Source organism: Salarias fasciatus, chromosome 20 (assembly GCF_902148845.1).
Source record: "Salarias fasciatus chromosome 20, fSalaFa1.1, whole genome shotgun sequence".
In the NCBI taxonomy this organism is placed as follows: Eukaryota; Metazoa; Chordata; class Actinopteri; order Blenniiformes; family Blenniidae; genus Salarias; species Salarias fasciatus.
Genome location: NC_043764.1, coordinates 29,302,222 through 29,325,950, shown reverse-complemented (window position 1 = coordinate 29,325,950; position 23,729 = coordinate 29,302,222). Strand labels below are relative to the sequence as shown.

Sequence of the window (23,729 nt, the reverse complement as noted above, 5' to 3'; positions counted from 1 at the left end):
GATGTTAAAATGTCTCAAGCATCTGAACACAGGGTCATTCGACTCCTCCGACTTGTCCTGAGATAAGCCTGAGAGGCGGAAAGCAGAAAATGAGATAATGATTGAGTGATGTGGTCGATGGTAACAGTGGCAGAGCCGTCAGATCTGCTCCAAGCTTGTTTGTCTTTATAAGTCTCCGACTTACAACCTCTACTCCCTTCTTGAACTTTTGTTCTGATCGTCTTCCATCGAAGTTTCCCAGCCATCAACTATTAGGACTTTTAGACTGTGTGCACATTAAAAATGAACAAGATGGTTCAACTTGACATGATCCCTAACCTTCCGTTTATAAATACACTGGAGTTCCTAAAACTCAAGCAGGGTCACAAAAGGTTGAAAAATTACAAATATTTGAACTTCAAGATGATCTACAACCTTCCTGGTGATATCTGTAAGACTTTTTAATTTGTTCAACCTTTTATTGTGTGACAACATTTAGTAAATGGAACATTCCTTCATGTTCTGGCTCTTGGCTTTGACAAAATGATTCTTCCTCCCCGTCAGATGTTGGATTTGAGTTGGACAAATCTTGATATTGTTGAAATAGAAACACTGAACTCAACTTTTCATAATCATTGTGTCTTATAGTCTGAATTTAACGACAGGTTTTCACATCTGTGGAGGGAAAAATGGAGTAGAATATCGATCAAGTCTCAGCAAAGCTCCATTCTGTTGAGTCAACTTCAGTTTTTCACTGGAAACAAGATGTTTTTCAGAATGAGTTGACCTTATTAGTCGGGAACACATGACTTCATATTCGAAGAACACAAAGTTACATGAAGAAACATGAAGCGAGTCCAAACTTCTGAGCCCTTGTTTTTAAAGTGTGTATGAAGAATCATGAGCGAGTACAAAAAGAGCCAATGTCACAAATTCTTCAAAAACATTGAGATTAAGTACAAATAAAAGGCTACTTTGCTTCATCACGTGTGTGACTGTGTGTGTGTGTGTGTGTGTGTGTGTGTGTGTGTGTGTGTGTGTGTGTGTGTGTGTGTGTGTGTGTGTGTGTGTGTGTGCGGGGTTCCCGCCCAGTGCCTCTTTGTTTCCCAACATGGGATCAGATCCACAGATGACTGGGCTTGACTCTGACTCTGAGGAGGCTTTGAACATGAGAACGCTAACGACCACGGGCTAAGTGCGCATGTTCTCATGCCCGGACACAGAATGGAAGAAAAGACGGGAGGGAAGAAAAAAGAAAAAGGAAAAAAAAAAAAGCAGGAGGTGGGTCCTGTGTGAAGAAATGATATATGTGCAGCGTCATGCTGGAAGGCAGCGGCGCACATCCTGGAAGCTGGCAGGGATCCAGCTGAAGGGCTCAATTTGGGACAGAGAAGTTTCCCCTTTCACTTACCTGAGAGCAAACACACATGCACACACACACACACACACACACACACACAACGTGATCAATGGCTGTCGGTAGAAAAAGCGACACCGTTGGCTCTCAGTCGCCGTAGTTTTGGGGCAATTAACGGTACGCTTCCACACAGAAGGGGACGTTTTGTTTCCTCTCTGTGTGTGCTTTTCCTCCTTGGTAACAAAGAAACCAGGCTGTTTGCGTACTTTTTCCATGATCCGGCCTCTCCAGCGGGCCGTTCTGGGGACTGGATGGTGTTTGGACAGCTGCCGGCCTGGCACCGCCCTCTGCCAGCTGCGTGCGGCGGCTGCTGGACTGTAACGCCGCCACTCGGGTGGAGGGTCGCTTATGTAAGGCGGCGGGGCTGGACACCGAGAGGACGTGCCATGTGGTAGCCATCAAGCTGGTATTAAAATCTTTATAAAGATGCTAACGAACTAATCTGCCATCACATTAAGACGCAGTGTGTAACCTGAAGACATTGTGTACAAAAACCAGAGGCATGACTGAAACGGTGACTGAGCAACAACGACGGTGAAACTATGTTCCTCAGAAAAAGCTCCGTGAGAACTCTCTGACCAGAGAATAGGGACTCAATGAGCAGAGGATATCAGTATTATAGAAACGCTCTGTTTGATTTCTAATAATTTACCTTTTTTCAAGTTTGAGAAAAGGTGTAGACGATTTAAAACTACAAAAATGAAACAAACACATTTAAAATAACTTACCGTAAACCAACAAAACTACAATCAAAATGTTTTTTTTTGCTAAATATCTTTTAGAAAATATTACAAATTTAACCTGAGTAAGTTTAACCACAACAAGAACTGACTTTTTGTGAAAAAATGTAAAAAATAATAAACAATCAACATTTAAACGGAATTTGAGAAGTATCTGATAATTTTAATGCATATCATTCCTGGCTATGAAAAAAAAAAAAAAAAAAAAAAAAAGATTTTATGACCAAAAACTGATCACTAAATTAATGTTACACTAAAGTTTACAGCTCGTGTCCGGAGTTTCTGTTTGTTTTCAATGTATGTATCATTTTTTAACAGAGCTTAAATGTGTCAGTCTTGTTCGATACTATAACATAATTTTAGCATAAAGCAATATAAAAATGTATTTATGAGGCCCGCCTTCGTCTCATAGACCCCCATGTTATCCGAAAAAGCGCCGGTCAGCTTCAGCCAATAGAGTTCGAGCTTCCGCCTTGACATGTTGTCAATCAAAGTGTGCACGCAGCCAGAGAGCACGGCCGCTCGCCCAGGCAGAGGAGAGTTAGCTCCGCAGCGGCCGCCCCGCTTAGAACATCCACCGTAAACAGCTACACATGTAGGATGCTTGCGGACTCGGAGGCACTCATTTTCACCCGATGGATAATGTGTGCGTGCACAATTAAAGGGGCGTGGCTTGGTCGCTCGAAAGCAGAGGGAGGGCGGAACCTCGAGACGTTGGATTAAAAAAACTCTCATTCTTTCAAAACTCCGGACACGAGCTTTAGTACATTTCATCTGTAATGCTCTAAAATTCTTTATGTTCAATGTGTTAATGAATTACATAGTTTTTCAATCTCACGTTAATTTTACAATCAAAACAACTTAGAGAAAGACTGACTGATCCAGCAGCTTCCAGCACTCCTTCAAAATAAAAGTATTTCTTTCCTTTGTTCTTTTGATAACTCAAGATTCAGACTAATAATTTCCAGAAAGATAAATGAACATTTTCAGGAATCCAGACATAATTTTTCCTCATACAGAGCAGATTATGACAGTATTCAGATACTGCGGCAGTCTCAGCACCGAGCAGCCAAAATCCACACGACTGCCATCAAACATTTGCTTTATCTTATCTTCATCCTGCTTTCACTGATCTCAAAGTCCATGTCTTGACTCCCAAATACCACTTCCCTGTCCACATGAAGCCTGGCTGCCTCCGGGCAGTGTGCAGTGACATTTACCCCCCTGACCGGCAGCCACACACACACACACACACACACACACACACACACACACACACACACACACACACACACACACACACTGCAGACATTTCCTCCAGCCCGGTCAGGTCTACATGCGTGTTTACGAGCGGTCGTCGGTACACACACCGGGCCGCAGCCGGTTTAAAAAAGCACCGGTTACTGTCAGCTGCGCCGCGGCGGCGGTGTGGGCAGCGAGATAAACACACGGAGGAGAGGCCGGCGGCGCTCTTTACGCTTCACACACAATCAGCGCCACTATACGGCCCCACCGCAGCCAATCATGGTCAGACGGTGTGTGCGCGGCGCCGACACCCGGCACGCCGCAAGGTGCAGTAAAGCCGCCCGCCGGTTCACGGGAGGGACGGCGAGGGCCGGTGCGGCTGGGATGAAGAGTGTGGTGGCCGGGGCACTTCTCACTGCGGCAACTCGGGGAAGAGGTAAAACTCCAGACAGAAATATGCTTTTACAGTTGAATTAAAGAACAAACACTGTGTGAAAACAGACTTTGGATGGAAGTGCATTAAGAGTCTCCTCTCAGTTCCACCTGGGAGTCCAGAAGAGGAAGCCACAGTGAGGGAGGTTTACAACTTTGTGCAGGACTACAACACAAAACAGCTGGAAGACTGAGCGAAGGAGCCTTAAAAACAAGCTGTGATGGTGGAGAGCGCTCCCCGGGACGGTAATTACTGTCACACAGCTGGAGCGGATTAAAAAAGAGAAAGAAATCTTCCCCTGGTGGTACATGTGTCATCCTGTACACGGGTCTGAGTTCTAGAGAAACGGCTGAATGGTTTCCGCAGAAAACGGCGACTTCAGATCAGACAGGCGGGATTAAACACTCTGGATCTATCCATCACTCACACACACACACACACACAGACAGACAGACACACACACACACACTAGTGAAGGTTCCAGCCTCCACCAGCCAAGACCTGCCTCATTTTCCATGCAAATAAGCAGTAAAGAGCTACCTGGAAGCTTTACTCACGTGCAGACGGGCATCGGCTGACTGGAAACCGCCAGCCGTCCCCTCGCTCCCCCTTCCTGTCCCCGTGTGCTCCAGGACAGGACCCCGTCCCACCCCCGCCCCGACCCCCACCCCGTCCTGCAACATCTGCTGCACACAAGAAGCTCCTTTTTAGAATATTTTTAGCCTGCCGGCAAAAAAACAAGGAGCATAAGTTACAGAGTCAAAGAGATGCTTTCTAACTGGAGGTCCCTCCCCATCGCTCGCCAACAGTAGCTGGATTGACGGAGGGGGGGTGGGGTGGGGTGGGGGTGGGGGGGGTCATATATGAGAGATGCTCATACAAATGTAAAAACAAATACACCCACATGTCCCTGGAAACTCTCTTGCCCCTTTGCTCTTGTTCCTTTCCAAAAATAGACTTGAGAGTCACACAATGATGAGCATTGTGGGGGGGGGGGGGGGGGGGGGGGGGGGGTCCACGGTCGTGGCTTCAGCTGCAGATGGTCAGTGACGGCGTCCGCTCCGTCTACCCTGAGGGGGGAGAGTCTCGGTGCTCACTGAGGAACTCTGTCACTGTCGCTTACAGCAGCGTGGCCTTCAGTGAGATGATCCTGAGATCATTCGCTCCGGGGGACGAACGCCCACTGAGCCACGAACCCTGGACCCCTGGCAGGTGGTTCGCCGGGTTTCAAACCAGCAGACGTGAAGCTGAGCCTCTTCAGTGTTTGGCCATTAAAATCATATTCAGAGGAAACAGGAGTAAATTTTTTGATGTTTATACTAATTCTGCAATAATAACTAATAACTAACCGCTGCAGGAGACCAATCACACACACAAAAAACAAAAAACAGATAAAGAAGCAGCATGTTTTGAGAGGATGAATCCCCTCTATACCGTCTGATCAGCCTCAACACCATCTGCTGTGCAAATGGTGCGAATGCAGAGCCGGTTTTTAGGAAAACCTCTAAAGTCCTTCGAGGAGGAATTTACAGACTTGACCTCCAGCGCGGGTGGAAATGCCCTCACTCTCCGTTTCTGTTCCTCTGAGCTGGACTTTATCTCCAAAAGGCCAGGAGCTCTCAGTGCAGCGAGGTGGCGTCTCGCTCGCCCGGCGACCCGCCCCACGGTTCAGCTTGTGACTCGTGTACTTTAATCCCACCCTCCATTGGGAGTATCTCGCCGGTGTCTCGCTTCCTGCATCATTTGTTGGCATCAAGGCTGGCGTGTGTGCTTATAAATGTGTCTGAAGGGTGGGACAGGCAACGGCGGGAACAGAGACTGCCTGTTCCCGAGGTGAGGTCAGCACGCCGCCGTGATACACTTCCGTTCCTTTGCAGGACTCCTGTTGTAAACACACACACACACACACACACACACACACACGCGCGCGTGCGGAAAGGTCCTATTCTAGCGACACCACCTACATCCCCTACTGCTTTTTGCTAATAGTTACTGGCGAAAGGCCCTCCGGCGTCTCACTACCTCGCCCTGTGACGCCACCACCGAGTCATGATGAAGTGTTCGCAGTCGCCTGAACCAGATCGGACCAGTCAGGCTGTTCTGAGGCAGAGGCTTGCTGCTCTGGATTCATGAGCGTGCGTCCCATCTCAAAGCTTCAGGTTCTTCCAGGTGGGAGTGAATAGCAGGCACTGTGGATTTGCACCTGGCGTAACTGCGTCTGGCACAAGGGAATGTGAGCCAGCCTCTGTTTCAGCGCTCTCCGGTAAACATGCCCGCGGTGTGCCATTTCTGGGCAATGAAACTTCTCAACAGCACCCAATTATCAGAAATATAGAATAGCTACTGTAGACCCAGCACAACCACCACACTGTACCGCGAGGCACGCAGCATCTGATGCTGGGCCCTGGCAGCTTCCTGTTTCTGGGACGACTTTTCTCATTTATTGGATACTTTTGTGCTCACAAACCCACAACTTTGTACGACGTGGTACACTAAAAGAATACAAAACACTTGTTTGAAGTCTCTGATTGATTACCCTATTGTGAAAATGTCTGCCTAGTATCAGTCTGTTTATTGGAATTTCCCAAAGGGAATTTTTTCCCAGAACTTTTTTCGTCCTGAGGTAATTTCGAGATACGTCATCTGCAGTTTTACGTTAAACGCCGTTCCCATAGAATAAAAATTGCCCCGCTGCTATCAGTTAAGGAAAAGCTGGAGAGAGGTAGGACAATGTTATCTTGTTGTTAAATTTGTGTTGTTTTTCCTCGTGTTGCAAAGCAGGATGGGAACGCAGACAAGCCAGGGGATGGCGGTGTCAAAGCCAGCGATGATTGGCCAGAAGAGTGTGAACGACGCAACTGAGTCTGCCTGCATACGTACACACAGCTGCAGCAACGCAACATCTGGGCGGCCTGCGTCCCAGACCAGACGTCTGTTTGGTGTGTGCGTGATTACACACACGCACACACACACACACACACACACCACAGATTTTTGTTCGTATCATTGAACAAGTCAACATGTGAGCACACTCAGCTCCGGTTATTCCCGTTATATCGGTATATCGCCGTTATTCCGGGGCAACCATGGACAAGTCTTCAAACATCTAAAATGTCTCATAAGTCCAGAATCGCTCTGCAGTTGCTGAGGAAACAACAAATCCCACCGATATCGCAGATTTCATGTCTAAGACAAAAAAAAAAAAAAAATCTGTCCCGATCCACTTTGTCTGCAGCAAGCTTTACTACATTAGTGCATTTCAGTGCCGTTTGGCGGTAAATGTCCTTGGCTATTTTTATTTGGGATTACTTCTTTTTTTTTTTTTTTTTTACACACACCAATTCTTTTGATGATTTGGTTACATGTAAGATGAAAATGTAAGAATCAAGATCATATTTGATGATTCCAATACAGTAGAGGGTTTTATTATGTAGTAATGGATTGGATGTATAGTTTATAGTTTTCTTGAATCACTCAGCTGTTTGCCTACGATGCCAATACCAACAGCTTAGCTTGAAGCTTCTTTTAATGTATGAAACGGTTGAGAATGATGGACAGCACTGCCAACGAGCTGTCAAACAGAGAGAGATTGATTTTACTTAGACAAAGGCAGCTGGCTTGACCAGTGTTCACTTTTTTATATTAACCTTTTAAGTTCAGTCGGGATTGGTGTGATTTAAATGTCCAGTTTCTCACTCGTTGGTCCTAAATGTATAGCTGGTTAAACCACTTCCTGTTTCATTCAGCCAGTCACCACACAGCAGTGCTAAAGAATGCAAAGTGCAGTTTGGAAACAGGACGATGGAAAGTTTTGGAGGAATCCTCCACCGTGGTTTAACGGTGTGTTCAAGCTTACTTGATACAACTTATCTGGAGACACTTTGAATATGTCTGGTCTGAGAACATAACATCTCAACAAGGATGCTCCTCTAATGGAGACGATGTAGATGAAGGAAATCGTACAGCTGAATAAAGAGTATTTTCACAGTGGTTTTATTCAGTTACTTGGTCATTAGCGACTATGGTTGGAGCAGAAAAATGTGAAATATTGCCCTGCATTCTGTGACATGTGTTACTCTGCTCCAGTCCTGCCAATACACAGCCTTACATTGGATACTGAACACTTTTTAAAACTGTATTTTTTTTTTCCAACGTGTTTTTGTTTTTGTGTGATATACTCCAAGCAGAGAAGCCAATCCAAGTCTGGGAGTAGATTCCTGACCCAGCTCCTCACATGGTTTCATTTCAGAAAACGTTCACATGATCACATGACAAGACCAAAAAAAAAAAAAAAAGTCTGCAAACTGAAAACAGATTTGTGAATCAGACGTTGCTTTCCCCCTCTTTCCACACACTCCACCCAATGATCTTCTCTCCATTAAAATATAACAGTCTATAGAGCAGCACAGAGTTGCTCCACTGCGAACTCAATGACGCCTCACTATTAAAAAGCAAAGGATGTTATATATAGAAATAAATCAGAGGGACAAAACTTCAGGTATTTGCTTTTCTCCATTAAGTTTAGCTGCATTAAAGTTTTCAGTCAAAGTTGTCAGGGCTTCAAATTTGGAATTGATTCATTTTACAATTCCTCAAACCACAATATGGTGTACTTTGTTTTTATCAGAAAAGCAGTATGAAGACAGTAAAAGAAGAAGAGAACTAGCAGGAAAAAGATGAAGAGCACCAGAAGAGAAGTAAGAAAGTAAAGAACAGAAGAAAGAATAAAAATAAAGAAGTAAAAAAAAAGGTTGAACTGTAAATGAAATTAATGACATTTCTCAAAACATTTCATGCAAGTGTTTTCATCAAGACTGGATTGTTTAAAATCTCAAAGTTATGGTTTTACACGTGTATATTTAAAGTAAAGGACATGAATCTTTCTTTCCATCCATCCTGAGGTACTTGAAGCCACTGACTTTACTCCCTCACATTACATAATGGTTATTTTATGAGGGAAACAAGGTGAAGGAAAGTGAGAGACCTGATCCAAGCTGCCTCTCTAGCTGTTGTCCTTGGCCCCTCTGAGCTGATCCAGCTGGCAGGGCCATGAGAAAAATGGAAAATCATTAAATAGACTCTCCTTTCATTCCTGAGACATTTGGAGTTGAAGTGCAGTGGAGAGGGAGCCTGAACGCATCATATGACTGTGTTCAAGGCTTTTCTGTCACAGTGATGAAGTGCGACACGGCGCACCGAACTCCAACAAACGTCAGGACAGACCTCAAACTACTCCGAGAAGACTCTCACCACTCAGCTGCGGCGTTTCTGCACATTTTATTCACTAAACCCTGCTTGTTAAACAGAAAGTCCTCAAACGAGCAAACTTCGTCCCAGCTCATGAAGTGCGCAGCTTCCCTGCTCCTGAACGCAGCATCCCGCTCCCATCCAGAGCGCGCTCTCGCGCGCACACACACGCACACGCCGGGCTAATTAACCTGCTTTCTGCTCTTACCTTGCTCGTTTTCCCGCTACTCATGTCTCGTGGTTCAGCAGCTGCCCTCCATCCTGGGGAAAGCCATCACTAACGCGAGTCGTCCCGGGACAGTGAGGCAGCCTGCTTTCCCTCCGGTCCGCCCCGCGTGAGGGGCTAAGGGTCCGGGGGCGGGGCTAGGGGCCAGTGGGCGGGGCTAATCAAGCATGTGCGGAGTAATGTTACTGAAACCGCTGCCTCTGATTGGTCGCTTTCCGGAGGGAGCGTGGAGATGCTCACTTCTGATTGGCTGATGTTATTATTAGGCTTTTCTCTTCATAATTTACTGTTATTGAAGAGGTTAACCCTCCAGCTTAACAATGAACTGTAGCTTTTTTTTTTTTGAAAAATGTTTTTATTCATCTGTCAGTTTAATTTGACATCACCTGAAACATGAATGAGTAAATGGGTAACACTGATAATGTCATTGGTCTACATATATATATATAGTAGCACGTGAATAACATAAAAAACACATTTATTATAAGCTCAAGAGCATTACAGACACTTTACGACCACTAACATCTTTCTTACTGTGTCAAAGTCTGGGGAAATTCAGACAAAATCAACCTATCAAAGTTATCCACATGCAATCAAGGAAGTTATTGAGATCATACTATCCTTCTGTACCACTTTATCCAGTCCATGGTTGGAAGGCACTGAGCTGATCTCAGTTAGCAGTGGACACACATGCATATGTCTCCAGTCCATCACAACACTAACACAGTGAGACATTCACCGAATAACCTCACATCAAACTAGAGTACACGCACACACAGGCAAAACATGAAAACTCCAGACATGGATCTTAACCTATGATCTTCTCACTATGAGGTGACAGACCTACAGCCGTTTGTTGTTGTTTTAATGTATATCTTTGAGAGTGATTCTTTGAAAGACTGCAGTAAATTACAGCACAGCATGGATTCATTCATTGAATCAATTTTTGTACTAACCAAGATATGAATTATGGAAATGTATGCTTGACTGTGTATGAAAAAACGTGAGGCCGTAGATTTGACATGTTTAAATGTTGCTGAAGGATTTCATTAAAGCGTGCTCTCACAGTGAGGTTCAGTCTTTGCTGTGGGAGATAGACCTGGGCGTGCTGAGGTCTTCAGTTCACTCATAAATCAAATCAAATCAAATCAAATCAGATTTTATTTATATAGCACTTTTCATATTAATAAAAACAACGCAAAGTGCTGAACATTAAAAACAGTCATAAAAACAAAAAGAATAAAAACCGCGCCATCAAACAGTATGCACCACACACACACTCACCCTCACACTCACACTCACCCTCACACTCACACTCACACTCACACTCACACTCACACTCACACTCACACTCTACCATTAATTCACACAGAACAGAGGAGACATGGCATGGCACTGAGCATCTTAGGGAAAACGCCACCAGTGGGGCCCCCCACACCAAGGAAAGTCGAGGGTCAATTAAAACTGGGGCTCCAGCGCCCGACCCCCGACCCCGACAGACCATGGGAACTCGCACACCAAAGTGTGGAGCCCCCAGGCCAGCCAGGACCAGAGTACCCGGGCACAGTAACCCCAGCATTGGACCAGCACCAACTCCCGGTGTGAAGGACCCCCCTGAGGAAACACTGGAATTAAACTGCTAAAACATAATAAAATATGACACAAAATTAAATAAGATAATAAGATAGGATTATAAAGTAAAAAAGTAAAACAAGTTGAATGTGCATAATAAAATAGAATAAAATTACATAAATAAGAATGGAATAAGAGGACTATAAAAGGTCAGTTAAAAGCCTGATTAAAAAGGTGTGTTTTCAACCTCCCTTTAAAAATATCAACAGTCTCTGCGGTCCTGAGGTTCTCTGGCAGGCTGTTCCACAGGCGGGGGCCATAATGGCCAAAAGCCGCCTCACCATGAGTCTTGGTTCTGGCTTTAGGAACACACAATAAGGCACTGCCAGAGGACCTCAGGGCCCGCGAGGGTCGATAGGGTAAAAACAGATCAGCTAAATAAGAAGGCGCAAGGCCGTTAAGACATTTAAAAACTAATAAGAGAACCTTAAAATCGATCCTGAAGCGGACAGGGAGCCAATGCAGCGACTGTAAAACCGGTGTAATGTGGGCCCGCCCCCTGGTCCTCGTCAGCACGCGAGCGGCTGTGTTTTGTAATAGCTGTAAGTTTGAAATATTCTTTTTGGGAAGACCAGAGAGCAAGGCATTACAGTAGTCTAATCTACAGGAGATAAAAGCATGCATTAGCACCTCTGTACTGGCCTGAGAGAGAAACGGGCGGACTCTAGCTATGTTCTTAAGATGATAAAATCCAATCTTAGTTATGTTTTTTATGTGTGGAATAAAATTTAGCTCAGAGTCAAAAATCACGCCCAGGTTCTTAACTAATTGTGCTGGTTTAAAATCCCGTAATTTTGGTAAAATCTTCTCTCTCTGACCTTCAGGACCGATAACTAAAACCTCAGTCTTGTCCTGGTTGAGCTGTAGGAAATTCACTGCCATCCATGACTTGATGTCTGAAATACAGTTAAAAAGGGTTTCTATTGGCCCTGAGTCATCAGGAGACACGGAGATGTACAGCTGACTGAAGCATTTTAAGTAATGAACTTATGGCTGTTGTGGGAGGCAGCAAGATCCCCAGGCTCAACACCTGAACATCACCTCAACACCTTTAAAAACACAAAATGTGCAGTTATTTTCTCCATAAAGAATTCAGGGGTTGGTCGCTCTCAGTGGCTGTTTTAGAACTTTATTCATTAATGTTGCATATTTTTTGTGGCTACACAGGTTTTGCTTGTTTTCATTTTCAGTAATTATTCTCTGGCTGTCTGTGGTCCCGTCTCATACATTTTCTGGAAGATTTGCTGCTTTTTATTGATGTTTTCAGTCTCAGTGTTGTCTTTATGTAATCTGTTGTTGATCTGTTTGCTTCCTTTCTGGTACATATAAGTCCAATTTGTTGATACTATCTGTGTGTGTGATTATTGATTTTGAGTTTTTTAATGTTCTTTTGGTCTGTTTGTAGACGCTTCTTGAGTGTTTGCTACAAGTTTTGTGGCTCGGTGAAAATATACCTCTTTATAAACCGTTTCTGTTGAGTACTTTGGGTGTTTTGTGATAATTTTGCACCTGTTTTGGTTGCTCTGACTCTGTCTGTGATCACTATCTATCGCTTATAGATTTTCGTGTGTTTGTCGACAGCTTCTGTCTGTTAGTCATTTTTGTTATTTACAGCGTGTATATGCATATTTTCTGTACCTTTATGTTTTGTTTTATTTTATTTTTGCACTATTTTATGCGAGTTTTGAATTGTATGATTTTTGTTTTATTTATGTATCTATGGGGGTGTGGGGGGGGGGGGGGGTATTGCTTTTTTAACAATTCAAAAAAAAAAAAAAAGCCCAGGAGTTAGAGACCTCTGTGCTGCTGTGGTGGAACCGGGATTCCTGTCTGGGAGCCCAGATGTGCCTTCATTAACAGCTGGACTCACTCTGTGGTTTGGCAGTAAGTGGTGAGTTAGTAGCAGCATCTAGTGGTGAAATGAGGGAAATGCAACAGAGCTGGGGAAGAGTTCCACCCCTGTCAGTGACCCTGCACACAAAGTTTTAATCGCATCTTGTTTGCATGGGTTTATCATGCACAGATCTTCATATTTTCCCTGTGCCAGCAGTCAGGTCTGCAAGGGACGAGGCAGAACAAAGGAATGAAAGATTAACAGCCCTTGCAGGCAGGAGGCTTTGATTATCCCGTAAACGTACCCAAGCACGCCTGCATGCTCATTCCGTCGCTCTGCATTTGCTTTAATAATCTACAGGCTGCTCACAGCATCGATTCTGTCTGCACTTTCAGTCTCGAATGTACGACGTCGACGAGCTGAACCTCAACAATCACTGCAGAACGTGACTTTGAATCCTGACATATGCAGCCACCCCCACCCTCCTGACCGCACGTGCAACGATGCAGCAATGTGGTCCGTTCCTTTTGCAGCACATTCCAGGAATTTCCGGCTCATGACAAAAAGAAAAAAAAAAAAGAGAAGGAAAAGCAGTTAGACCTGGGGATGTTCTGGAGTTTACTTCTCTGTTGATGTCTTTGTTTTGGATGGAGGCAGGAGGAGAGAGGTGGCAGGAAACAGAGGACTGGTGATAAATGAGAAAGCTGAGGTTACTACTGAGAAAACTAAAGTTAGGAAAAAGGCACATTAAAATGCAGTGAGAGGCAGGAAGCCAGCGCTTTGGGACTGGAATGAGGGGTGTGAGTCGTTGAGTCGGGGGCTGGGGGAGGGTCAGGTTGAGGAGAGAGACGGAGACGTGGAAAGAAAGTAGGTAATGTTTTCATAAACATACCAACACTCTCTGCTCAGCAAATGGCCGCGGCTGACACCACAGCGCAAGGTGCTTTCCGACATGTTCCTACAACGTGCTCGGAAGGGTTTTCTCTAACAACCCTTAATCAACACGACAGAATCTACCAGTCCCCAAAACTTGGATCCTGCTCAGAGGTGAATGAAAAAGAGGTGGACAGAGTAGGGACCCGGGCCAAGAGGAAATGAGGGGGAGGAGGCTGGAGCAGAGGGGGGAGGCCGTGCTGCTCCACCACGGATTGTGTAAGACAGCACTAAAAGCCAGAGGCTGATAAGGTCCAGCTGTGGAGCGAGCAAACGGTGGGAAAAGCTTGTGAGATACGTTGAAGAAGGGGGGGGGGGGCTGAGCACGTGTTGATCTTTATTGCACCGATGAGTTCGATAAAACCCTTCCAGTCCAGCTTCGCATTTTTTCGTGGACAGAAAGAAAACAGTGGGTGCATACTTCGCTGGGAGGTGTTTCTCTTCAGGGCGGTGTTGGGATTTGTTGGGGACTTTGCAGAGAGAGGAAAAAGTTTATGTGTTTCCCCTGTTTGCTCCTCGATCGGCTTTCATGTGCGTTGCCCACACAAAAGACAAGAAGAAGAATTCCTCAAACCCTGCCCGGGGTCTGGGACAGATCATTGTTTTCTAGCCACAGGAATCTGGTCGACAACAGCCCCCAACCCCCCCACCCCCCGTGCCCGGACTATACATAGGAACATACCTTTATTTAACTTGGAAGAGTGCGATGCGTGTCCTCGATTGTCGTTGTGTTTTCTTCCATTCCCAGCAGAGTGGCGATGAGGGGCCTATATTTAACCCTGACCGGTCACTGCTCCTTCCTGTGTTGGGTGTGTGTTTGTAAGAAATGCCTGTGGTTCAAGGCCTCTGTGTTGGTCACGGCCAATCTAAACGTTGTTGAGAAATTGCAGAAGAGTAAGACGAATACGTCTGAAACCGCCGCCACAACGCCAAGTCTGGATGTATTTCAACAGTCAACAACTCTAAAAGAGGAAAGTTAAAAAATGTGAGAATTAAAGTCGAAAGCACAGGATCGCTTCTTATATTCAAGTTAAATGAGCTCACATGATTGATCACCAGCTGAGTGATGTATGGTATTTATATTTGCTTTTGCTGCTCTTTCGTACCCTCTCTGAAAATGATGACACGAAAAGTTTTAACAGCGACTAGACAGTTTTAGGGATGCAATGCAAAGATGGAGATTCCCAATGAGGCATGGATAAACCAAATTTCAATATCAACACAACTCAGAAGGAGCTGCAGTTGAATTTACTCCCATCATGAGGTGGAAATGCCGACCTTTAAACTCAAATATGTGAAAAAATCAAAGTATTTGAATTTTGAAATGAGACTGCCTTCAGATGGCGCTCGCATCGCAGCAGAGCTTGTCTGGAGCCGAAGATCACCTGTTAAAGCTGTTCTACTGTGTGTTGTGCTCACTTATTCTCTGTCACAGAGCACCCAGTCCAGACTCTACTGGATTCACCTCAAAACGCGAGACGAGAAAGCATTCTCCAAGACAAACCTTAAAGATGGAGAATTCAATGTACAGGCCAAAACACCTAAATCACTCGGCCCTTCTGGGTCTTTCAAGTGTGATCCAACCCAGCGCACCGATGGTCAAACAGAGAACGTTTTCCTGACTGTTTTGCAGCTGTTAAAGCAGCTGCGCTAAACGCTAATACTCACTGGCATCAGTAAATGCTACTATAAGTGTTATCTTGTGATCCCAGGATCATCAGATTCCTACCAGTAAAACTACCTGCGTGCACAAGGCTGTGAAAGATCGCTGGCCAGGTGCAGCGCCATGGAAACCAGCTTAGGTTTGTGCATCGGCATGCTAACGTTCACCAATTAGCCTCACAGCTAAAAGTATGCGGTCATAAACAAGCGCAGTGGTAGCAATTAACGTTTCACTTTGATGGTGGTCTAATGTGATTGCAGTTGGTCTTGATGGAAGCGCAGCTGGTCGTGTTTTACGGCAATCAGTTTAAGATGTGACGGCCGACAGGATGATTAGGAAGGTTTAAACAAGTGTTGCATCTGAGAGAAAGCTAAAAAAGACGACTGAAGCCTTTTAGGAAAGTCCATAGATCATCTTTATAAGCCAAACACTGGTGGACACATGTCAACGTTTCAGCATCTCAGCGTTGTGTTATGGCTCACTCAATCATTCACGATACAAACACGAGGCAGAACTCATCCACAGCCACACGGAGCACAAATCAAACGTGTAATTAAACACCTTTCTCCATGTTACTGACCCAAAGTCAACAAATTATTCTGTATTATATCATCAGGCTGCATGTGCACCACATGTGGAACATCTTTTCTTTGTTGCCAAGTAGTTCTAGTAAGTTGTTGGCGCTAGCAGCAGTCTGGATGGCTCTTTCCACAATTTAAAGACACTAAATCATTAAATGTGTTTGTCCGGATCTTGCTGAAAGCTACAAGTGGGCTACAGCACCCCCCCCCCCCTCACACTCAGGAGGTCTGCAAATGAGAAGTGAAAAAGCTGGAGTGGACTGGGACAGCGTCTTGTCTTCATGGATAATTGGGATCTAACTGGTTCCCACACCCATGTGGTGGGGTCAGTCCCCGCATCGCGCTGACGTAGTCCGCAGAAATTCACATTCCCACGCTGCTCAGCATGTGATACGGAGCCACTGGGATCAGACACACACACACACACACACACACACACACACACACACACACACACACACACACACACACACACACACACACACGCACAGTCTTGTATTTCTATCCTTGTGGGGACCGTCCATTGACTCCCATTCATGTCTAGCCCCTAACCCTGACCCTTACCCTAACCCTAACCCACACCACAACAAAGCCTAACCCTAAAGAAATGTTTTTGCACTTTTACTTTTTTCAGTAACAACAACATGGTCAAGAAAACACTGTTTCTCCTACTTAGGACCGGAAAAAGGTCCCCACAAGGCACGTCGTTCCACGTTTTGCTATCCTTGTGGGGACATTTGGCCCCGACAAGGATAGAAATACAAGAACGCACACACACACACACACACACACACACACACACACACACACACACACACACACACACACACACACACACACACTTCTCAGGCCTTCTCAGTCTGATGTCCAGTTTCATATCTCCGTTTTGTCTGCAGATCTCTTCCATCACCAGCGCGTCATTCTGAGATCCTGCTGGCGTTGTGATGAAAAACTTGTGAGATTTTTTTCAGCGAAGGAATTCCTCAATGATCTTTGAATTAGATCTTGAACACAGATTTTGAAACATTCCAGGATTTGACATCCTATATTGCAGTAAAATTCTCTTTACTGCAGGCTTGAAAGGCAACGTTATGAAGACGTCTTTGCTGCTTATTGCTCTCCGTCTCTGTCTTCTCCTCTTATCCCCTAACCTCAGCCAGAACAGCAGAAAGTCTTCTCTAGAGCCTGGTTCTACAGAGTTCTTCCTGGTAAAAGGGGGTTTTTCCGTTCCAACGTCTCATGTGGAATAGTTGGGTTTTTCTGTAAAAGTACCTTGAGATGACTGTATTGTATTTGTTGCTATAAAAATACAGTTGAACCAAACTGAACTGATTTCAATAGAACAATCAACCGCAGAGCAATTTCCAACAAAATGATCCAAGGTTGTCTGACTACAAAATTAAATTTTGTTTATTCCCAGAGTGACAAGAATGTTGATTTTATAGAAGAATTAATCAGAAACAGCTAGGGTTTGTAAAATAAATCACAGTCCAATCCTGGCCTGCCCTGGAGGGACATTACCACCAATATGCAGGAAGGATCAACTGATATGACGTCAGACAAAAAGACTCACAGTGGAGAGAGAGAACGTCCATCACAGACCATGTAAGTTCTCCTAAGAGCTGATTACCACGTAAAGCCACGAGGCTGGTAATGAACCGTAAAGGCCCGTGCGTTGATGTGACCCAGAAGGTCACACTGGGTCACAACCAAAGAAGACCACGTCCTCCTCAGACACACACACGAGTCATGGACCGGGCTCGTCCTCCAAAAACCCCTTCAAAGAGTAAAACCATACAAGGTTTTAAAGATCAGTGGAGGCCTGAGCAGTTCCCACCAGTCCCGCAGAGCAGGCAGGTCGCAGAGGTCAAGGCCACAAGGGACGACGTCCTCCTCGGACACCACGAGCCACGGACCGAGCCAGAGTGACTCCTGAGTCCAAAATCAAACCAGAACATTCTGAAATTCTTCCCATTTTCCATTAAAAAGAGAAAGCCAAAAATGAGCTGCAGAAATTTCCTTTGTGCGTTGTTTCATGCTGCGATGGTAACTTACTGATCAACTGTGCTCAGATAATTTTTTATGTGCATGTGTTCTTCAGTAATTATTTTTCTTTTAGTTCTGACACATCTGTAACTCCTACTTTCCACTTTCTCAAAACTCGACTGATCAAACGCTGAAAGTGTGTGTGTTCACTGAGTGTTTGTGCGCAGATCACCAGCGTGACTGTTTTTCCATTGTGCCCGGTATGGCATTTTTGTCACTCAACACTTGAATACGGGTGTTTTCTTTCTATAACATGTTTTTTCTCTGAGTCCTGATGCAGGCACATAAGATGCCAGTTTTCATTTTTCACGTTCTCTGCACTGTGTAACAGATGTGCACTGCAGGCAGGACTGCTCAGCTCTCTTTCTTACTACGGAGCCACGCTGCTGGAATACGTTCAACACTCTGCTCAGTGTCCTCTTGATGAAAGAGTTTTCCTTTCTGCTCCTCCAAGATCTGTAAATATTGTCAAGCTACTGGAGTTATGAGAAGAGGGGGTGCTACATAAAGTCCCAGCTTTAGATTAACCTCAAATTAAAAATGAGACTCCACAATATTAAATGCATCAACAAATGTGTCTTATCCACATCCGTATCAGGACCTGGCATTTAGTGAGAAGTAACGGTCTAAATACAAAACATCCCTGAAATCCAACGCCTGTTATTGATAGTCATGGGACTCGAACCACGAGTGCAGTGAGAGTGTGTGTGCTTAAAAAAAAAAAAACAAGCATGCTGGGATATTTGGAGAATTTACAGAACTGAGTCATGTAAGCTTCAAGTGCTCAAGTATAATTGTGTAAATATAAGTGAGATTTTAAGAGAAACAGTAAAGTTAGTTAATAGTTTAAGGTTCTCAGTGTTATGATGATGCACTTTTAGATCCATCCAACGTTCATCCATCCATCATCCATCCATCCATCTACCCATTGATCATCTATTCATCCATCCATCCAATCATCAATCCATCCAAAAACTCATCTGTTGAAATGGCTAACCTGACTTCCTGGTTTTGCTGCCTCTATCAATCAGATCCGATCCAATCAGATCAGATCAGACCAGATCAGATCAGATCAGATCAGATCAATCAGACCAGTTTAACTCTTACGTCACATGTTCGCATCACAAACGGATAAGACTTGAAGCTGCCTTCTCCATGCTTCTTGACCTCTGACCTGACAATCTGCTGCCCCGCTTGTGTTTAAACGTCTCCTTCCTCCAACACACCTGATTCAGATGGACTCAGCTCTCAGACATTAATCTGAATCAGATGGAAAAGAGCAGAGGAATGTCCAACTTCTTGTTCCCAAGAAGAGGAGAAATTTTCCTCTCATTTCTTTTTTATTTTGGTCTCTTCCAAACCTTCTGGATTCTATAGATGTGGATGATGAAGAAAGGTTCAGTGTGTTCACAGAGTGGACAGAACGTTTGGAAAATAATTAACTGACACATTTCTATTGTTTCCTCCAATAACAGACGCACATTTCCTTTAGTACGGTTAGCACCAGAATTACAGCATTACGTCACTGAAGATGTTTTCTCTTTTTTGCTCTGGGTCTTCAAAGTCCATAAAGCTGAAGAATAACTCAAGAAAGGATGGACAAGAGATAACAGTTTTGGTTCCACGCTCTGTTTTTCCGCCTCATTATATCCATATAAAGTGTTCTGCTTCACTGAAACAGCACAGCTGGAGCATTTTTTCACCACTGGCTTCCTAAAACACATGTTTCAGCCCACCTGACTCAAACTAACAGGCTGTCATGAAGCTCTGTAAAAGCAGGATTGATGCTCCCTTCACACGGTTCGGGAGCGTTAAATCGTGGACACATCGCTGGTTTTAGAAATTGTGTAACTTTCTAAACAAACTGTTCCAGTGAGTCAAAAGCTGAAGTGTGATAAGTATGTTCTGGAAGGCAAAAATCCCAGTGGAGGAGTCAGGATGTCCCTTATCCCCCCTCATATATGGTTTTGGGCACAGCATTGCTCTTAAATGAACGATTGAGTCATGTAAAAATGAAGGTGAAGGATGGAGTCATGTTGTTGCTCTCTCTCTCTGAGAACCAAACCAAGAAAACAGTGTTACATAACTGAACTGTGACACTAATTTAATGTCACAATAGCTGCACAAGAGTCAGCTGAACCATCAGATATCAGAAATTCAGATTTCCCATGTATCCTGTCATTCAAACAGACAGAGAGACCTAATAATGTGTTCATGCAGGCTTGGTTTGATTTTTCTTGACTTTTTTCAGCAGTTCATTTGCAAAAGTGTGAATTCTGGTGCATTTACACCTCAGATGATTGGTAGCTGTTAAGGTTAAATCAATTTGACCAAAGTACCAAAGCAACAGGATCCACAGACATCTGAACAAATCAATTCTGATTGAAACAACAATCTTGAATGAAAGTGTTTGCAGTAAACATTTCACCTGCTGATGATCTGGTGTTATTGAACAGGTTGATTCTGGTTAAGTTTTTTTTTTCTCCTGTCAACCTGTTGGGTGGCAGACCCAGGAGGTCAGGAGCCACCACATCCAACCCATCCAACAGCCTTACTTTGGCCAGGACCTGCATGCTCAGTGATAGAGACAGTTTCCTCGTGCACACTGACCTTGGTGAGCCTCATCCTGCCGCTCTCTCTCCTCTCCAGACTCCTTCTCTTCAGGGATGAGCTTTGGACCACCGGCACAGGCAGCACCTCTCCCTCCCCACACCAGTCCGAGCTCAGGACGCAACCCATAGGGGTGACGGGGTCCTGAACCGAGGGATCCTCTACTCCTCCTCTTCCTCCAGTCCTCCCTCTCTCTCTCTCTCTTGCTACCTCTCCTCTTGTCCCCTGTGTCCTCCCTCCTTCACCTCCTCCCTCCTCCACCTCCGGTCTCCCTCTTCACTTGGCTGCTGCCTCTGCTTCCCTTCGTCCTCTGAGCTGAACAGACTCCAGCCTCGGGGCTCCTGGGCAGCTGTTTTTGTCAGCTGGAGAGGAGACGGAGGCCCTCCCCCTTTTCCCGGCTCTGCTTTAGTAGCGCTCCGGGGACAGAGGGAAGGATCCGCTCGCCGTCCAGCCTCACCAGCAGCACCACTGCTTTCTGAACACACTTTAGAAACAGCTCTGCTCCGGTCACATGTGGACTCCCCACTTCTCCACCTCCACCTCCCCCGTCCTCTGCTCCCCTTTGTTCCACTCACTTACTACAACCACCCCAACTTTCCTCAGCGCACCTATCTACCTTGCCTTTCTGTTTTTCTCACACTCTCTCCATCACTCACATATCAGCGTCTGCTTCCTCTTCCCATCCTGCGCTCTTCCCTCTTGTCTTTTCTCACCATTTGCTGCCTCTTGCCTCCTCGCTCCCAGCCCTCCCATCCCCAGCGCAGGTCTCTCCCTTCCTTCTCTCTCCCATTCCTCCTGCTTCTGCTGCTCTGCCAGGGTTGCCTCACTCTTACATATACAATCACCTCTCTGTTCTCACCCCCACCCGCCCCTCCTGCTCAGCTCCCCTCTTGTTTCCTGCTCCCAGATACAGGCAGTCCCTCCTTGGCCCCGGCCGACACATTGTCGGTATTGTCTCGAAAGCGGCCAAGAAAAACCTCAACAGCGGCGGCAGCTGTTGGGATGCTGAGCAAACCAGTGATTCAGAGCGGGCCGAGCATCGGTCAGCCTGACTCTGCCCTTTGTTTGCAGGGCAATGGCCTGTTTGTTGCCACGGGGTGACAAGGTCCCTGTCACCGCAGAGTTCATACCTACATAACGAAATGACGTGAGGTGCTGCGTGGAGGGAGGGAGGGGGGGCGCAGTCTTCCCTGGTAACAAAGGAAGTTTACATTACAGTTCCAGAGTCCTGAAGAAATGTGACGTTAAAAAGAATCTCCCGCTCCAATAGAAATTGCTTGAATAGTTTAATTGAATTGAAAACAGTCGAGACAAAAAGTCTTGAAATGGATGTCCAGTAAGCTGTTAAAGAACTTATACACCACCTCTCTGCAAATCATTTCAGGCTGGAGTTCTACCAAACCAGAGTCCTGACAGCCTCCTCCTTTCCTCTGAAACTCCAACATCATCGTCCTCTTCCACCGTGTTCATCATCACTGGCGCTGCCAAAAACCGCCTCTCTCCAGCAGACCACACTCCAGCTGACATCAACCAGTAATGACGTGATCTCTGATAAATCCAAAACGTTCATCACTGGACTGAAAACACTTCACACATCCATCCATCGCTTCACTCCTGACACGTTTCACTTCCTCTCACGGTTGAAGTTTTGGTTTTAATCCTTCTGACTCCACCATCAACAGAGTAGTCTTCCTCCACCTCTGGAACAATGCTCGCCTCCGCCCGACTCGTTCCTCCACAGCAGGACAGACCCTGAATCCGAATCTTGCAGAACTGTGCTGCTCTTTAACCTGAGACCTCTTCACCCGGTCAATCCGTGAACTCCGCTGTCCCCCCGGAACAGTTTTCTCAGCTGACACTGACTCACTGCGTTACTACAATAATACGGCTCCGTTCAGACTGATAACACATCTTAATTTTAGTGACACGTCAGCTGACCTGCTGGGTTAATGACTGATTCGCTGATAGAGTCTGGTTGACGTCAGTCGGCCGTAATGGTTGTGCACACATGGCTTTTAATATTGATGTTGAACTCCCTGGAAGGGTGATACAGTTTCCAGCAGTCATGCAGAACCTGGCATAACACCTGTTTGACAGTGATGGATCTATTAAGAAAAATGGTCATATGAACCAATAAGAGCCCTGCTGCAGCTGCACCAGGGCTCTTATTGGTTCATATGACCATTTTTCTGAGGGATCAGTTCCGATAAAGGCTGCAGATACAGAACCTTGATCACATGATAGTGATCATTGTACTGGTTCTCATCAAACACGATGTTTCACAGATTTCACATCGTTCTGTGTTTATTGATATTTCGCTGGGAAGAGCGGGGCCGTAAAGTGTGGCTCATGCTTTCCCTCCTCGTGCTCTCCTTGCTGTTGTTTATTTCTTCTCCCTTGAGTGTTTTGGCTGCTGCGTAAGAGTCCGCCAGGCCTGCAGAGAGTGAGACCGAGACTGTACCCCTTTAAAGGCAAATTCTTGAAGCGCCTCCAAAAAAGCTCTCCTCCTCCCCCACCCGTCCTCCTCCAACTTTCTATCAACCCTCAGCCTTTCTCTCTTATTTATTTTCCTCTCCTCCCAGCGTCTGACTTGGTTTCTCTTTCCCCCAGACCAGCGCTGAGGCAGCCGTGTTGTTGCAGGCTCTTTGCCCCAGACAAGCCGACCAGGTGTCCTTCCTTCCCTTCCACCCTTTCCTTACGGTCTACCATCAATCCGCCCCCCCCCTCCCCCCTCACAGTGTGCGTTCGGCCTCCCTCCGGCCGACCCGTGCTCCTGCTTTCCTTCGGTCTCTCCTTTCTGGACGTGTGTTTTTCAGGCGAGGTCTCAGACGTGAGCTCAGGCTGCAGACGGCGTTTACAGCAAGACCCCCCTCCTGCTTTTACACGCCATGAAATTAACTCCTTCTAATCAACTGGAGGCCCACCATCAAGTGAAAATGAGGAAGGACAGACATGACTGGCGGAAACCCAGTGGAGAAATCTTGATGCCTGAGACCCTAAAGCTGAGGACAGATTTGTGGAAGAGGCAAAGGAGGGAGAGGAAAGACAAGATCTTGACAAAAGACTTAATTAAAGCAACATAAACTGAGTCCAAATATGGAAAACAACCGAGAAAAGGATGGGATTATACTGCAAAGACACAA

General features: G+C 45.5%; 1 protein-coding gene across 3 annotated transcripts in view; it reads right to left on the bottom strand.

The window, feature by feature from the left end:
• The window catches only part of tns2a (tensin 2a), a 51,006-nt gene extending 30,195 nt beyond the window's left edge, over positions 1 to 20,811 (bottom strand). The window contains exon 1 of one of the 3 annotated variants that reach the window (XM_030118050.1): positions 20,587 to 20,811. In XM_030118050.1, the coding sequence (XP_029973910.1) occupies positions 20,587 to 20,715 (129 nt within the window). In that variant the 5' untranslated portion in view covers positions 20,716 to 20,811. Of the gene's footprint in view, positions 1 to 9,269; positions 9,404 to 20,586 lie in introns of those variants that run through there. The other 2 variants (XM_030118055.1, XM_030118054.1) reach the window with 2 other exon arrangements.
• Positions 20,812 to 23,729: the final 2,918 nt, after the last annotated feature.